This window comes from Stegodyphus dumicola, chromosome 10 (genome assembly GCF_044657685.1).
Source record: "Stegodyphus dumicola isolate Sdum_Otavi_A_Nest chromosome 10, ASM4465768v1".
Lineage (NCBI taxonomy): Eukaryota > Metazoa > Arthropoda > Arachnida > Araneae > Eresidae > Stegodyphus > Stegodyphus dumicola.
This window is the reverse complement of record NC_140777.1, coordinates 57,767,140-57,785,701: the sequence shown is the minus strand read 5'-3', so window position 1 is coordinate 57,785,701 and position 18,562 is coordinate 57,767,140. Positions and strand designations below refer to the sequence as shown.

The window sequence follows — 18,562 nt, the reverse complement described above, 5'->3', positions numbered from 1 at the left end:
AACACTAGTAAATTTTATCTGAAATAGGAAGGATGAGACATATTAATAACAAACAAAGCAATTAATTTGGAAGTCAAAGAACAAAAATCAGCATTATATTTTCAAATTTTCACAGGACTAGTTTCGATGGTTTTACCGAACCATCATCTTCAGCTGCAAAAGCGCAAATGAACGAGATAAGATATAATAAAAATTAGATTGTGAAAATTTGAAAATATAACGCTGATTTTTGTTGTTTGACTTCCAATTTAATGTTTGTTCGGCTTGTTATTGTATCTTAATTAAACAAAGCGATGTTGTTACTTATTAGCTTACAATATAATTTATTCAATATGGTATTTTTGTAAAGAAAGAGTGTTGCTGTACATTTGGTAAAGTATAAATAAGCATTTCATTTAATAATTATAAAAGTTATTAATTATTTAATAATTAATCATAAGAATATGAATAATTAAATATTTTTTCGGAGATATATTTTCCGGCGATATTTTTTTTTTTCTAGGGATCCCTGCATACATTTTTGAAGCATTATGCTCTAAATAAATGTCTTGTTTAAACATAGCATTTATTGTTGACAAATCTCCAACCAAATGAAATACTCGTACCTTACTAGGGAGGATATTCAAACAAAAATTTTTATTAGAATAAATATTTTCGCTATTTTAATACTACTAATAATATACAAACATTAGTTTAAGTTCACTATAGTTGAGTGAATAAGATTGCTGGATGTTAGTATTTTGTTGTTGGCAACCGAACAGTTTAGCTGCTTGTGGTATTTATGATTTTCTCGATGCCTAACGTGAATTCAAGCCAATTTTATTTAGAAAATTGCCCACGAAGGTGTTCTCTTAAAGCAGATAACCCATGACTTCTTAAAAACTGTAAAATATAATCTGTGGATATTTTCCGTTATACGATAACACGAAGAAAATGATTTCCTATACGAAACATATGATCAGCGCTGTTATTGCCCGCCGTTTAATTAAATGCATCCATCTTATTCCTTACAATTAATTTTCCTTTTTCAAAGAAAGTTTGATTTCAGTAAAATGTACTATTTACAATGTGTCATTTTATTTTGCTCGTTTTTTATGCAAATATTCAAATTCAGATAGATATTGCGTAAGTTCAGAAAGCCAACTAGTCTCCAAGCGGTAAGATAGCTGAGCACCGGTAAATTCTAGCGGCTGCATGGGAGGCTTAGGGGTTTTTCATAAGTACAATTGATTGTGAATTAACAGTTTGTTTCCACAAAAAAAAAAAAAAAAAAAAAAAAAAAAAAAAAAAAAAATCTACTCTGAAGAATGATCCATGGAAAGATCAGAATGTGACTTTAAGAGACAATTTTAAGAATGCTGAATGACGATTTTTAAATCTGATCGAACAATTTAAATCAAACTTGAATATAAAGAAGTGATTGACTGTCAGTTTAAGGAAGAAATCATAGAAAAGGTCGATCTTGGTACTCCATCTGGGAGACGAACTTACTACATACACCGTGCTGATCATAATTCGTGAAGATCATAATTCTACAAAACTTCGCATTGTTTATGATGCTTCTTCAAAATAAAAAAATCATGAGTCTCTAAATGATAATTTACTACAAGGATCAAATCTTCTTCCTGAACTTTTGAAAGTTTTAATAAATTTTCAACTTCATCGAATTGCATTTACGTCAGATATTGAGAAAGCGTTTTTGCAAATTTCTGTTGCACCTGAAGATCGAGATTCAATGCGATTTTTGTGGATTGATGAGAATTCAAATTTGAGCAATCCGAGAATTCAAGTTTATCGGATGTGTCGTGTAATTTTTGGAGCAAAATCAAGTCCATTTTTGCTGAGCGCTTGCATTAAGCATCATTTAAAGAAATTTGAAAACATCTATCTCAGAACTGTAGAAATGTTAGAAAACTTCATGTATGTTGACAATTTTATTTGTGGATCAGATACGGAGGAGGAAGCTATACAAATATATCATGAAGCCAATGATATAATGAAAAAGACATCAATGACTTTGACCAAATGGAATTCTAATTTGGATACTGTAAAAAATCCAGTATAAATCAAATGATAACTTCGTTAGATTTAAATTGCCTGACTGTGATTCCTCCTCAAAGATTCTTGGACTTCAATGGGATACAATTAAGGATATCTTCTGTTTTAATGCACAAGACGTTATTGATTTCATCCAGTCAAATGACCAAACAAAACGTTGTGTTTTAAAAGCTGCTTCAAAAATCTTCGATCCTGTTGGGTTTCTTGCTCCATATATTATTCAAGCAAAAGTTCTGTTTCAGGATTTATGGCTGAAAGGTGTTGATTGGGATGAAATTATCCCACCAGAATTGCAAGACAAGTGGAAGAAATGGTATAGGCAACTATGTGATCTACCTAATATCCAAATACCTCGGTGGTATTTTCGTGATGTTGATGAAACACTGGAACTACATTGTTTTTGTGATTCATGCTTACGGAGCAGAAGTGTACGTGAAATTCCGTAGCTTAAAATATTCTTGAACAAGTTTAGTGATAGCCAAGAGCAGAGTGGCTCCCCTGAAAAAATTATCTTTACCAAGACTCGAGCTTATGGCAGCAGTGTTAGGTGCAAGACTTGTAACTACCGTCCGTGTGCATTTTCCTCAAGCTAAGATTCATTTATGGACAGATTCTTTTATTGTGCTTCACTGGATAAAGAACTCACCACGGCGATGGAAAACATTCGTACAAAATCGAGTGTCCGAAATAGTAGATCAAGTGTGGTGGTATGGACCTCCATGGCATCATGAAGATGAAATAAATTGCCCTAAAGAGAACCAGCATTGTGACATAGTAGATAATGTTGAAGAAAGAGTTATGACTCAAGTTACTAGCAGTGTTCAACCTTTATAACCTGTGTTAAAAATAGAAAACTTTAGGGACTTAGGTAAACTTTTAAGAGTCACGTCATATGTATTTAGATTCATTAATACAGTCACAGAATAGAGTGATTGGTCCTGTGACCAAAAATGAAATATGTAATGCTATGTGTTATTGGATTATCTTATCACAAGGTGAGTATTTTTTTGCAGAATTGAATGATGTTAAATGTAAAAAACCATTGTCTCATAATTCCAAATTGTTTGGGTTAAATCCAGTAATGGATGAAAAAGGTTGTTTAAGAGTTGGAAGTAGATTAGTGAAATCATCATTAGATGTCGATGAAATTCAGCCTATAATATTACCAAATAATTATTTTTCTCGTTTAATTATTTTGAAGGGTTTTCATCCGCAGAGAACCCGTTGGCGCTTCGGGAAAGAACCCGTTGGCGCCATTGCATTTTTACTCGCCAAGCTCGCGGTTCATCGATGATGATGCGAGCCGTAAACAGATTCTTTGCCGTAAACGTGGTATTTTGTTAACGTGATTTTTAGTGCATGTAAATTCAAGTTAACAGACAAAACAATATATTAAGCATGTGGTAGTAAAAATTCACAGATAATAAGCATGTAGATGTAAAACTAACCGGTTAAACGTGATATATTCATTTAAAAATATAAATTAGTATTAATGTACTGAAATTAACCGGTTAAACGCGATAAACGAAAAAAAATTGTCTTAAATTCCAGTTAACACAGAAAACAATATATTCCTTACACCAGCAGTGGTTTGCTAATTTTGATAACCATGGTGATGCATCAAACTATTCTGTCATTTTAGATAATCAATAATATTTTTGATTTCAATTTAATCATCTATTTATGTCACACCTGGCATCCTCTGAAAGGTTATTGTTAAAAAAGCATTAACATTATCTCGTTAAAATTTTACGCTATCAAAATTGATTTATTCTCATAATTTTAGATGACAATAACTTATAATAAAAATAAAAGCATTATTTATTTATTTAAAATGCACATGCACATTTTTGTGGCCTACGGAAACAAATTATTTTAGAGGTTGGAAACCTCATGATTCTGCTCATGGTTCTTAAGAGCTGTTAATAATTGAGAACACAACGTGAACAGCCTTGTTACAAATTAGCATTCACCCCTCCCGCCGTATTTTCTTCCTTTCATCCCCGAGGAGAACCGGCATCTATCTACGAAAATATTTCTATCTATTCATTGTTAAAAAATTCAGAAAAAATAATAATAAATAAGAGAAGAATAATATAAATCTGCAAATGCGAACAACAGCAGTGATAATTCAACAAAATGAACGCAAGAGGAATGGTTGCAAACTTCGAACAAGCGAATAGGATAAATCTGCTGGGTTACCAGGTTTGAACTATTATCGCCAAAGTTGGCGATGTTTACATTTACCGGGTTCTCTCCGGAAGTGCTTCCTTTTAAGAGCTAGACGTTTTGTAAAATTTGTGTTACTTGATTGTAGATTTTGTAAAAAATATAATGCTAAAGCTGGACACGAGGTATCGGCTCCTCTTCCAGCTGACAGAGTGGAGAAAGCTCAACCATTTGAGGTAAGTGGCATAGATTTCGCTGGCCCTTTGTATTTAAAGGATGGTACAAAAGTGTATATTTCATTATTTATCTGTGCAGTAACTCGAGGAGTCCATTTAGAATTGTTATCAAATTTAAGTACAGTGTTTCATTCAAGCCTTACGTAGAATTTTTGTACGTAGGGGTATTTGTAGAGTTATTTATTCTGATAATGCTAAAACCTTTAAAACTGCTGATCGTGAATTAAAATATTTGTATAAATTGTGTAAAGATGAAAAGGTTCTAAATTTCCTTGGGAAAAATGGGTTTGAATGGAAATTTATTGTAGAAGGTTCTCCTTGGTGGGATTCTGGGAACGTTTGGTAAGATCTGTAAAAACTTGGTTAAAACGTTACCTTAGGTAAAGCTTCTTTATATTATGAAGAACTGTATACTGTTTTAGTTGAAGTTGAAGCTGCTATTAATTCTAGACCTATAACTTATGTATACAATGAACCAAATGAATCTGATCCTCTTTCACCATCTCATTTTATAACTGGATCTAGATTGACTGTTTTACCTTCACCTGAATCTAAACTAGAATCTACAAGATCTGATTAAAAGATGGAAGCATAGGCAATTATTATTAGAGCATTTTTGGAAAAGATTTTATAAAGAATATTTTTTAGAATTAAGATCAGTCATGTTTTCAAAAACTCCAAAGAATTCTCCCGTGTTTAAAATTAATGATGTTGTACTTGTACGAGAAGATAATGTGAAACGCTGTAACAGGAAGATAGGTAGGATTAAGGAATTATTTCATGGAAGAGATGATACAATTAGATCTTGTGAGATTCAGTTGGATAAGGGTGTTGTTAGAAGACCAATTGAAAGATTTTATAATCTTGAAGTTCAGTAAAATTGATGCATTCGTTTACGGATGCATGGGGGTTTGTTAAGTTTACGCTTATGTATCCTTAGATTGCCAATAGATGGCGGTAGTGTGTTTGTTTGTAAAAAGAAACTGTGATGTCATAATTATGTATATGTATCAGTTGGTCTTTGGTGTTCGTCAATAAACGTTGTGTGGAATAACGCTCCTCTGTTTATTACTTTACATTTGATCCAGTCTGATTTATTAGAGACTTACGTATATTTTATTTAATAATAATAATAAAAATAAAATAAACTAGAATAAAATAAACACTTAAAACTCGCTTGAAGACACAAAAAATCACTGAAAGACACAGGAACTCGAAAATACACAAAAGCTCCGGTCAACCCTTTCGAAAGCGATATTTTGCTATATCTTGAAGTAGTTCAAAGATTGCGGTCAAATTATCACTAAACCACTGTTTATATCCAAAATTTGGATAGCAAATGCATAATAGCGATATCCGCATTGACTGTATGCCGCTTTACCCAAACTTCTGAAACTGTTGAATTTGAAGCTAAATATTTTAAAACAAAAGTAATGTATTAATTTTCCATTGAAGCAACTACAACCAAAGTTTCGATTTCAAATCCCACTACAGTTGAGGCTAGCTTTAAATTTTTACATTTCGTTTAAACATTCCGAGTTTCAGTGGTAAATATGAAGGTAGACAGACTGTTTACTATTTTGGACAGACTGTCTACTATGTGACTATTTTGGTTTATAAGAAGTTATACATTTTCTTATAAACCAAAATAGTGAATTTAGTGGAAGCTTTTGGAAATCGAGATTCATTGCTACGACTACCCTACCTAGCAGATATATTTATCAAATTGAATGAAATAAGCACTTCAGCGCAAGGATTTGGCAAAAACATAATAACAGCTAGCGAAAAATTAGCTCCATTTATAGAAAAATTAAAACTTTGGAGACATCGAGTTAAACATGCGAATTTAGCAAACTTTCCTTTGTTGGATTTAGTCATTTTGAAAAACGAAAAAAATAATAAACTAGAAATAATAATAGTCGTCCAGCAGCTGAGTAAAATATTTGATGGATACTTTTCCACGGATAATATTAGCAAAATCAATAGATGGATACTCAACTCATTTTTGTTTCATCCAAATTCAATGGACGACAAGGATTTTTTAAAAGAAAATCTTATAGAAATACAAGTGAAAAAGATATGGAAATTAAATTTGAAAAACTAGACTTAGAACAGTTCTAGTATATAGAGTTAAAAGTTTATCCACAGCTAGAAAAAGCAGCACTAGAGACACTTTTACCATTTGCCACCACCTACCTTCGGGTAATGGAATTTTCAGCACTTTTGCATATCAAAACAAAAGCCAGAAATCGCTTGAAATGCATTTTATGACTTACGTGTGGCTCTTTCAGAAAAAGATCTTCGTTTCAAATAGAATTATCATGAATAAAAAACAACAACCTATCTATTAAAATTTAAATATTGGTTTTTTATGTTATACAGTAATATACAGGGTGTCTCAGTACCAGAACTTCTAACAAGCGCAGAGTGCACCCTGGTGATTCAGAAGCATTTAGCAATGGGCGTTCAGAAGTGCTTTCCTGATAAGACCAGAATATTTCCTGACACGCTGATGTACACAGAAGCATAAGGAATTAAAAGATGGCAGGTAAGTTAATATTTGTTTTAATAATAAATTTACATGAACAAAAGTAATATGAGTCAAAAATAGTGTTTAAAGTTTCATCCACCGACGTCAATGCACGCCTCACACGCTACTGCGGCGCACGGAATTCCGAATGTTCTGGAATATTTCAGACATATTTCGAATTTCACTGACAGCTACTGCAATTCGTGCAACCAACTTCTCGGCGTTGTCAACGGGGGTGTTATAAACCAGTGTCTTCATATGCCGCTGTAAAAAGATAACAAGACACGAACATTATGGCTGAAGTAGGCAGACGCCGAATCGTGTTGGAACCACATTGTCTGTGGCATTTATGCGGAAATCTATTAGTTATCTAAAAGTTATGACAAGTCTTGCTGCAGAACGATCAAATAGTTACAGCCTGATGGACGAAACTGCAGCTGGTAAGTTCGATAAGGTGATCCCTCACAATGCCGGTCCAAATATTAACCGAAAAACGACTCTGCGCTGCACGACATCGTGTTGCATGGGGGTTCTGTACTGCCCGGAGATGGAAGTTATGTGCATTGAATATTCCTTTCCTTGTGAAGGATGCCTCATCGGTGAACAACGCATTAGCAGAAAACATTTTTCACGATACCATTGCGAAAAACAAATACGAGGTGCAACTGAAATGCTTGAACATATTGCACGTGATACGTATGCATATCTGTTTCTCTGAGAATCCTTCATATGCTGGAAGGAGAAACCCCGACTGCGTGCGCTACACTTCGCATATCAAGTTTGAGAAATCAGTACTCAAACTTGGTGTCCTTTGTACCAGATGTAGTGTGTTCTCTTCGATATCTAGAGTCCGTGCTGATCGTGCCCAATTCATGGCAGCTCTTTGATAGGAACCTATTTCAGGTAACCTCCGGTGCAGCTTTGCAAAGAAATTATGGCTGGGTGTATGCCTCAACGAATATAGTTCCGCGTACAAGTGCTGTGCGGCTGGCCCGCTACAATCTGCAGCCCCATATGCCAAATGCATTTTACTACTACTACGCGTTCATATAATTATGACTAACTACGTGTTCGTATAATAATTCATCCTACTAAATCTCCGTCCTTGTGCGAAATGACGATTCCCTGCAAGAACTCTCAGAACTTTCGTTCAAAGCCGTCTACCGCATCATAAAAGGTTTCAGACTCTACATTGCTATATGATTTGAGGTAAATCCTGCCCCTCCTAGAAGTTCTGAAACGTGGTACTGAGACACCCTGTATATAGTAAATAAACATGGAATTTGTTTATGCAATAAATGTTTTTTTAATAAAAAATATACACACACATTAATTAAGTGGGTGCGAGAACCTATTTTCAGATTCAAGTATGTGCTGACCACTAAAAAGTTTAAGAATCATTGCTCAAAACTAAGAGAAAACGGAACCGGCTTCCAGCTGAATCAAAGCCCTGAATATATTAATATATTATTTCAAGGGATGATAGAAAGAGCTCATTCGTTTTCGGGCAAGCCAGTTAAAGATGATATAACAGTTAAAACGCCACTAATGAAAATAAAGAGAATGCTGTAGACAGTAATACAGTAAGGAAGAAATTTTAATGTGTTTAGATACGGAAACAAAGAGATATTAGTCCAGCACTTTCTGACCACAATCCCTTGACAGTGTATTTTTAGCTGTTAAGCAGAAGGTGGCAGACGGAAAAAATTTTTCTCTGAATCCGAGGATTAACTGGGAACAAATTATCAAGTGACAATTTTTCGTTCTCCCATATCTGGCTACATCTTTCCAAAAATTCTGCAAGTGCTCTTTTCTACGGAAGGTTTTTAGAGTTAGAACTAAAAACTTTACTTCTGTCATAAGTTTACTGCACTTCTTGGAAAATAAGCCTTTGACATTAAAATGGAAAAAAGCTTTTTGAATTTTACAGTTGGAAATAAAGCATTTTTACATGTGGAAGGGACGTTTTCTTTCTTTCAACCTCCTTTTCGAGAGAGTATTTCCCAGGAAGTGAGAGAGGCATGAATTCAGAAATTAATGTTTATTCTCAATATAAGATTTTCGAGATCAAAAGAATTTTCTGATAAAAATTTACTTCATAAGTGACTTGCCGAATCCTTCTTATTTAGGACTCTAAGACTGCTTAAGCTCTAGCTTAGTTTTAATATAAAAATGTGATTTAAGCATTCTTAAGTCTCAATTGTTATGTTCAAAGACGAGGCAATAACTCACCTAGACGTCTTAGTAGGATTCAAGAATTTAAATTAATTAAAAAGAGAAACCCTACGTTGTTATGAATTATTTTTGAATGTTTATTTCTAAATCATCTGAAAAAAGACACATGTTTTAGTCATAATCTTTTTAACACATAAATTTGAAATTTACATGCTATTCATTATTAAAACATATTTCTCTTCCCTCATGAACATTGACAGTTAATCTTTTGTAGGAGAAAATAGTTCAGCTTTGTTTTCATAACTGCATACAACACATGGAACAATCTTTTCCCCATTGCAGTTATGACAAGACATCCAAACTGTGTTCAATTTTGCCACATAGTTTCCCTCACTGTTTTCAGCGTTGCTATTGGTGAAAGCTTCCTTGTTCAAGCATAAGAAGTTAGCGTCGACATTTGAGGCACTGTCTGCCATCATAAGACCAGAATATTCCTTCTTCCAATTTTTAGGACAAGATGTACGGGCGTAGAATGGCTTTACTGCGATTGTCTCCTTTACTAAACAAGCAGCGCATAAGATTGGATGACTCTTTTCGGGATCTGCAAAGGTCCGGTATTCAACAGTTTCTAAATAAGCAGGTTTAGGTGAAGTACCGAGAGCTTTGGAGAGTTTGGGTTCATCATCCCGCATACATTCGAAGTTTCTACCTCCAGCCCAGGCTTTGTTAGGTGTACCTGCAGCACGTCCTGTATACAGCAGTTCCACGTCAGGTATTGTTGTGGAAGTTGTCGGACAGGTTTTTACGCCCCAATTGATGAAAACAGCACCACTTCCTGATGGCTTTTCCCATACTTTTTTGGGGAGGAAAGAGGAAAAAAAAAAAGAGAAAAACTATTAATTACAATAAAATGTAAAGAAACTACTTTTTTGGGGAGGAAAGGGAAAAAAAAGAGAAAAACTATTAATTACAATAAAATGTAAAGAAACTACAGTTAACTGTAAAATGGATATTAATTTACCTGTGTATGACCAATTAAACTCTTTTCGATATTTTACTTCTGGTCTTTACAAACGTCTGAAGACTTGTAATTCTTTTTGCAAAAGAGTGAATAAATACTTCTTAGACTACATGGGGTTGGTCTAATCGGCGTGGGCTTGAAAAAATGCTGCATATCATTCGCCAAAGTGTAACGGTGCAGGGACCATTGTGAAGTTCAGTGTTATGAGAAAAACAGCTCTCATTAAGGTTTTGGGGATGCTTATGTGAAGGTGTTGATTTTGTGGAACGGTCGCCAACTTGTACGGTAGTGTTTACACCTTCTCTTAAGTTAGCGCTCGCCAGTCAAGATTGAAGGGTGACTGACATAAAGGCACAAAAGTACCAGCACCCGTGTAAAGTTTGCTATCGTGAAAAAACATGCCGGGACACACCTGTGATGCTCCTAATTTTGGCGAATGGTTGCCTACTTACATAAAGGTGACGAGATCTTTATAACACTTTACGAAATCATCGGGGTGGCAGAACATGAAAATTCCTTACTTTTATGCGAGGAGTAAAGAACTGAATCCAACAATTGTGACTTTGCAACGACTAATGACGGTGGTGTTAAGACGATAAGTTTAATACTGTAGTTTATCCTTAGGTTTTTTTTTTTCTTTTTCTTTGAGTATTATTAAATATTTTTCTTCTTGCAAGTTTATCGTCTTTTGTTGCATGGATTTTATATTTACGATTAATGTAACAAAACAGCGTCACAGGCTCTGGCGTCTCGAGAAATTTCTCTAATTTCCGATAGCTCTGTCCACCCCTGACTGCAATACATGCTTTCCTGACTGCAATACATTCTTCCATCCGCCTGCAATATATTCTTTCAAGTCCCTAAAGAGAATATGTGGGCCCTCCAGTGATTATAGCGCGGGTTCTTAAATATGGTAAAGGAAAATAAATTTGAAGAGCATTTACTTCATTAAAAAATAATACATGCTTACTTAAAATACTCTATTTTAACAAATAGAAAAATTGATAAAAATTCACAGCTAAAATTGTGTTTATTTCACTATGAAAGCAAATTTTATAGTGCAAAAGACGTTTTCGAAAATGATTTCTTAATTTCTTTCGAAAATATTTGTTAATTATTTTGACATGGTGCTTTAGTTTTTTTTCACTTGCTAATAATTTTAACTTTGTAAACTTTAGCAGAGAAAAGAGTTGATTCTCGAATTACGTTTCCTCGAGATTTTGCTTAAAATAAACAACTAAATAAGTACATAAAATAAAATCTGAAAGGGTTTGGATTTTAAAGACCGTTCAAAAGCGGTCTTTAGTATGGTTTATCAGTGAAGATTATCAATAGACACAGCCCAGATGAAATAGCGAAGCATTTTGAGGATATTAGATGAATATGCATTTAGATTAACATGAGAACATGATGGTCTTCCGTATATTTAAGAAGTGAAAAAAATATGTTATGTAGTTCTATAAACATTTTTAATTAGCTATATCATAAATTACGTGCATTTTATTAGATCAGTCAGATTAAAAGTAAAAAAATTTAAAACTGTATCTATTGCTTTTAAACAACTTAGTTTATTAATTAATAACAGGCAGATTAAATATGAAAAAATATCTTGCGTTTTTTCGACTGGCAGACTCGAATGGAAAGTGATAAAAAGGCATTAAAGTAAAATGATCCAAAATCGTGTTTCGAGACGCGTTTGAGATCATGTTAATAAGCCTTTTGGGCTAAAATGTGCCCCAAAAGGAACTTTTCAGAGGAATGAAACCCGATAATTTAAACCCTCTTTCTCTATACATCCCATACCTTTATACATTTTTGACAAAGAGAATGAGAAATTATTCGCTTTATTAATTATCTTAGTGATTACTGTATAAATATTGTTGCAAATTTCTGTAAGTCACCGAGTTCATTTATTTAATTTTTTTAATGTATTTTGTGATAATATTTTGCACAATTTTTTATTAACTTTTTTATATGTTGCGTTTTAGGTAATTTTAAAGTTAATTTTTGTATTATTAAATTTGAGATCGCGTATATTGTATATAAAAGCTTATTTCTTGTTCTGCAGAATGTTTAGTCCTGTGATTTTGAATCCGACAATTTTTAAAAATTGTGAAAATAGCTTGGGTAGAACCTTAGATATAGACATAAACTCACCTGACGAGTCTTGGCTATATTTGGCGAATTTATGGAAGTTATATTTGGCTGTATTTGGCGAATTTATGGAAGTCGCATTTACGAAACTATTGCAGCGATTTTCCCCGCAGTTTCCAGAAAGCCAATTAACACCACACAAATACTGTTCCGACAGCCAGTAGACAGTTGTGGCTTGTTACACCGATGACACGGCTGTTGCTATTAAATCTAAATCGCCAAACCACGCGGCTCGTCAAAATACAGGAAAAGATCACCGCCATTGAGAAATTGTGTTGTAAATGGAAAATCAGTATTCAACCTGACAAATAAAAAATTCTGCTGGTTAGGAAATACTGCAAAATGGCAGCTATCACGAAAGCTGTAAGGCTCTTCGGTACCCTGGTTTCCAGAATGGACAGCGCCAGTTATCTGGGTGTTATCTTTAATAGGTCATTCAGCTGGTCCACTCACATAGCCAAAGTATGTGGAAAAGCATATGGAATAATGTTCAAACTTTTCCCACTGCTTGAAAATGATCAGCTATCTATCAGTTTGAAAAGAAGAATCTATATCGTATCTATTACGCATATTATTACTTACGCGTGTCCCGCCTGGGATACTGCTAGCGAGAAAGATAACAAAAAACTTCAGGTGTTGCAAAATAAAGCTCTTAGAATAATCACAGGTGCCCCGTATTTTATAAGAAGCAGAAGCTTGCACTCGGATTTTAAAATAGATTCAGTCCAAGATTTCACCACACGGGTTAACGGAAGATTTTATGAGCGAACTTTAAGAAATAACCTAGCAAATTTCGCAAAAATCTTGATACGACATTCTAGAGAAAGACAGATTTTTTAGGCTCTACGCTGCTCATTTGCTGCGTATTGCACTGAACAATCAGGCTGACTAATGAGAAAGTAGAATTCCACAGTACTTTTATTACTTAGTTTGTTATTCTGTCTTTGCAAATATATGAATTCTGGGAGAACACCAGCATCGACACCCAGTCTCCAGACCTACCCGGTCTTCAATTTTTAGAAGCAAAGCGCTTCAATATATTCTCTTCCAGTCAGGGCTCCCCGATCTCTTTTGGAGAATATTCTTTACGGCTGTATCATAAGTTAGGCCCTAATGGGACTCTTTCAATAACTAGCAAGAGTAGGGATTACTATCACCTGCTTCAAGCCAGTATATCTACCAAGCATCAAAGTAGACAGTTGCTAGTAAATTCTGAGGGATTTCAGAGACTATGGTTCATAGATAATTAATTGAATTGCATTTTAGAGTTTACTCTGTAAGAAATATTGACAACCTGTTAATATTTCTCGTGTTTTAAGGAGTCGTATTCTCTCTATGTTCGTGTTTAATCTCTGCGCTCTCCTTGAGTTATTTACAGCTGTATTTTAAATGAGTCCTTGAGTTATTTACAGCTGTATTTTAAATGAGTATTTTTGTTAATTAATTCATTTAAGTATTCAGTTTCTTCCTGCTCAATCGAGTAATTATTTGAGAAGCTATCTGTAATCTGAAATCTGTAATTTGCCATAACATTCAGATGCATTTTTGTTTAGTTACTACTATTTTTACTTTTTTTTTAAAGTATTTTCCAATAAAGCAAAAACATTCAAATGCAATTTCGTTTAGTAACTAATGTTATTACTTTTTAAAAATATTTTCCAATAAAGCAACTTTAAAAAATACAAAATCCGTGCAGTTGGCAAAATTATCTCTCTCTTACACAACTTTCTGAGAAAATTTTTAAAAATTAGAAAAGTAAATCAAATTACTTACCGATGGGTTCTTTAGTCTGAAAAGAAAAATAAAAAATATAATAATTCCCAAAGAAAATCCCATAAATCCAATTTTAAAGCAAATTAAGTACAAAACTCTGCATTCAAGCTCTTCATACAAAAAGTACACACATACTGATTTACTTATAATTTAAGCTACAGGCAGGATTTTAAAAGTAGGAAAAGTAATAAAAAATAACGTTGAATTAAAGCCGTATCTCAATTTTACTTTTAAACGTCTGAATAAAAAGTGTCGTTTAAATTTGAAGAAATATGTTATTCTTTTACAACATGTTTTAATCGCTATTTAATTATTGAATTAATAAAGCATTTAAAAGGTAAAAAAGTTTTGTAACTAATCGTTGTATATAAATGTTAAGTTATATTATTTGACTATAGCAAAGCACAAAGGCTATCTTTCTGAAGGAAGGGATGCTTTTGTGAAGGACTTTCTAAGTAAAACTGGCTTGTAGTCACGTTACACAAGGGGAAAGCCACGAAAACCAACCATGCAACCAGCCCGATTCACTTGGGATATAATCCAAATTGAATTCCCAGTAGTCAGCGGTTTTAACATTTCGGGCACTGGTTGACCTGATTTACATAAAATTTCAGAGAAAATTATCATACTATTATTTTCATCATCAGAATATTATTTTATGCGAGTAATTCGAAAGTAAATAGTTTGGATTTGAATATTCGAAAAAGATAAATTAAGTGTTAATTGACAAAAATAAAGAAATAATTATTTTAGGAACAGTTTTAAATTTTAATATTTTAGTAGAATCCTTAATCTCTAGAGGCAGTATTATTCTAACGTTCCAAAAGCGTAGAAAACTTATTTCAAGTTTGAAAGTCAGACAACGATGTGAAAAACATGCAAGGTCAGTTTATGCAACATAACATAACAATATAATTCCTTTAAAGGCATGTAAAATAATAATGCTCTGAATATTCTAATAACGCTGTCAACTCCTTACCAGTATTTGGTACTTAACACAGAATTCAGCTTCCAACTTATCTTCTTTGTTAGGTCAGATTATACCAGAGATCATGGTTTGCTTTTGTGAACTTCACCAACTCATAGTCTAGCTAAAAGCAACTATTTGCTTAGTGTCTTATTTCTTCCACTTTTGCAAGTGACGTCAACGTTGAAAAAAAGCCCTACCTTGTTTGTGAACTGAGTTTGCCAGGTACTTCATCAATGCCGCCTTCTAAATATCGAGCTTACATGTTTCTGAATCGACCTGTAGAGTCATTAGGTTTATTTCAAACCACAAAACATGAAAAATCCAGCTGTCGCTGGAGTCGAAATCCAGGCTTCCCGAATATCAGGCTTAAGTTCTTTCAACTACATCACGAAAGTACGTGGAAAAGGAAGAGAAAGTTCCTTGTAAATTTTTCCTAAGAAGCCTTTATATCATGCAGATGCTACATAGATGAGAACCGATTTGAAAAGATTAGAAAATACTTCGTTAAAATGAACTTATTTAAACAATCTGTAAGCAAGAATTTAGAAAAATCGTGAAATCTTACTAATTGTTAAGTAAATTTGTTACTGCCTTCTTCAAATAGCTTTTTATAAATGAAATCTTCAGTAAATATAGGTGTATGTTAAAAACATCCCATTCAAAAACTGTGCTAAGTATAATAAAAAGATTTACAAAAGGACTAGCCACGTTTATTAAAGCAAAATCTACTATATTATTACGAATTTTATACATAAGTAGATGATTTAAGTGCAGTTATATGTGAAATTGTTGTACCATTCTGTGTAATGTAACATGAAAAATCTAGAGGAAAGAACCTAAAAAGTAAGAACACAGGGACAAGTCTATTTAACAATGAGTAAATGGGTATCTCATTAATTTGGTGAGAAATCTCCAAAAGTCACCAAACTTGGTGAACATTAGGCGGCCCCTGTATTACCATAATAGGTATTATCATTGAATAATGGAATTGATCACTATAATAATTGCAAACGTAATTCGACCCTCATATTGCCTTCCACTAATTTCGAGAAGCAAAAAGTACTAGAAATATCTTGGCGGCCGGATGAAAACCATTATAAGGCCGAAAAGAGCATCTGCTCTCAGTTGTAGCTGTTAGCTCAGCGTTAAGTTCCGAGAACTATCTCTGGTTTAGCTTCGCTCTTTAGCTGCTCTTTGCATTACATTTTGTTTAACGTTCTTAGTAGTTTGATGTGCCACTACTGATTGTACTCTGTGATACTGTGAAGATTTATAGTAGAACTTTTGTGGAAAGTTCCAGAACTCTGAAGTGCTTGTTTTGATAAATTAAATTTTATCAAGCTATCATTAGACTTCTGTGCATTCAATCTATTACGAACCCGTACACACGCAACAATATTATGAGTACGTACTATGTAAGTAGTGGCAGTTCGAAAATATTTTCAAAGATTATTAGTTTTATAAAAGTCTGCTCTGCACATCAATTAGATATTTATCTGAGCAGGAAATGCAAACAATTAACAAAGCCATCTCCTTCTCATTAACAAAAATTAACAAAGCCACATCCAGACTTCACGGATCATTAGCAGCAGAATGATAAAGTAGCTGAAACCTGGAGGCTCGACCTAGATTTCGATGCCAGGCAAACGGGTTGACTGCATGCTTGTTTTCGTGGTTTTTCCTACGTGTAATGTGTATACGAACTAATTTACTTCAGAAAGTTCTACATGAAGGCATCCTCCCTTAGGGAGCTAGCTCTCACGTGCTTTGCCATAACGGATCTCCCGAATGCTAGCCGAATATGCTTTCAATTACACCACTAAGACACACAGGGAGGAAAGCAAGAACTCCTAATAAGTCTTACTGCAAAATTTTTTAAGCTTTAATAACTCTAATTATCCTACTGAGAATCACTTCACGATAGCAGCTAAGATTTTCTCAACTGAAGCTAGATACATACAGAAGAGAACATTAGATCATATTTTTTATTACTAAGGACCAGTCTTTATTACAATAACTGTTTTCTCATCCTTACAGGAAGAGAGACCTTTTATGGTCTGCTTCAATTAAATAATCCAAATAGTCTATGTAAAAGGTTAAGTAAATAAAATAAATGAAAAAAAGAAATGTTTTTATAAAATAAGCTTTTATTTAGAATTCATAGAATGATTACTGGACCAAAAGGAGAAAAATAAATATCATTAAGTTCAATGGGAAAAATAGATTAAAAATTTACTTACAATTTTGTATTACGAATAAGAAAAGCATGGGCCCCCCTAGGTGAGTTAATACATATATTGGCTACGACACTGCAATTCGATTATTCGATTTCGTTATTTAATCACCCTTGCTATGTTTATTCATGATATCAAATTGTAGATGAATTTTGTAAATAAAATTATTTAATATCTCGTTCACATTAAATGATATAATAAACTGTTTTCTCTTTTAGTACATAAATTATTTTATGAATTTTAAATAAAAGCATATTTCATAAAACTTTTTTATATAATTTTTTAAAATTTGCCTCGTTTTATTCTATTTAGACTGTACTGTTCCTCAGTGCTTTGTCTATGATAAAATGTCGAAGAACCTAGGGAACTAAGCAGCAAACTATCACTTAGTTCAAGTATTTACGACAAGGTCTCGAGAAGGGTTAAAATACCGTTTTATTCACTCAAAGAAATAATAACAGATGGTCCCTTCTCGACCATACAGGAAAGCCTTCACTCGGGCATTTAAGTCAGGATAAAAAAATAAGAAACTCATCTAATGCTAAACTAAATAGACTTATTCGAAACTAGACCCAAATATCTAATCTAGCTGGCCCTTACGAGCGTAATCGATTCAAGAACGAAGTAGCCAGAAGGCAAACGCGCCTCACTAAGGAATCCTAAGCACTCTCTATCGAAGTAAGTTGAACTTCTCTTAAGTACTCCTTCTAACACATTTGCATAAAACGCAATACCAAAAACTCATCCTAGTAGGGAATAGTAGGTAGGAAACGAGAATAGACAGTAAAGAATGTTTAAACTTTCAAATATTACTTACCTATTTAAATTTACAATACCGATCTGAACAATACACAATTCCAGTGTAATTAAGTAACCAGGTTCTTATGTTGAAATTTAAAATTTGTGCCGATTTTTAAATTTATAAATTTATAACACAATGCGTTCAAAAGCTCATAAAAAAAAAAAAAAAAAAAAAAAGCCAGATTCATGCAAACTTACAATTTTATGCCTGAGTCTCCAGAACCATCTCTGAAACCTGTTTGGAACATTCTCTTTGCCTGTTCCATATGCTTTAAAAGCTTCTTCAAATTGGTCGACTTTTCCCTTGATAGACACATCTAATTCATTGATAGCCTTGTGAAAAGCAGCTTGGGCTTGTGATACAGCAGCATAGAGTGCTTCCACCTTTAAATAAATAAAACAAATAGAGGGAATTGATTAATAAAATAAAATGGAACTATC

At 33.5% G+C, this 18,562-nt stretch overlaps 1 protein-coding gene across 1 annotated transcript in view; it reads right to left on the bottom strand.

Moving 5' to 3' along the window:
* Nucleotides 1–9,281: 9,281 nt before the first annotated feature.
* The window catches only part of LOC118197255 (uncharacterized), a 38,396-nt gene continuing 29,115 nt past the window's right edge, over nucleotides 9,282–18,562 (bottom strand). Inside the window, exons 7-9 of the mRNA XM_085824953.1 lie at nucleotides 18,320–18,505; nucleotides 14,117–14,132; nucleotides 9,282–10,021 (exon numbers count right to left, since the gene is read on the bottom strand). Of these exons, the coding sequence (XP_085681079.1) occupies nucleotides 9,429–10,021; nucleotides 14,117–14,132; nucleotides 18,320–18,505 (795 nt within the window). The 3' untranslated portion in view covers nucleotides 9,282–9,428. The remainder of the gene's footprint in view (nucleotides 10,022–14,116; nucleotides 14,133–18,319; nucleotides 18,506–18,562) is intronic.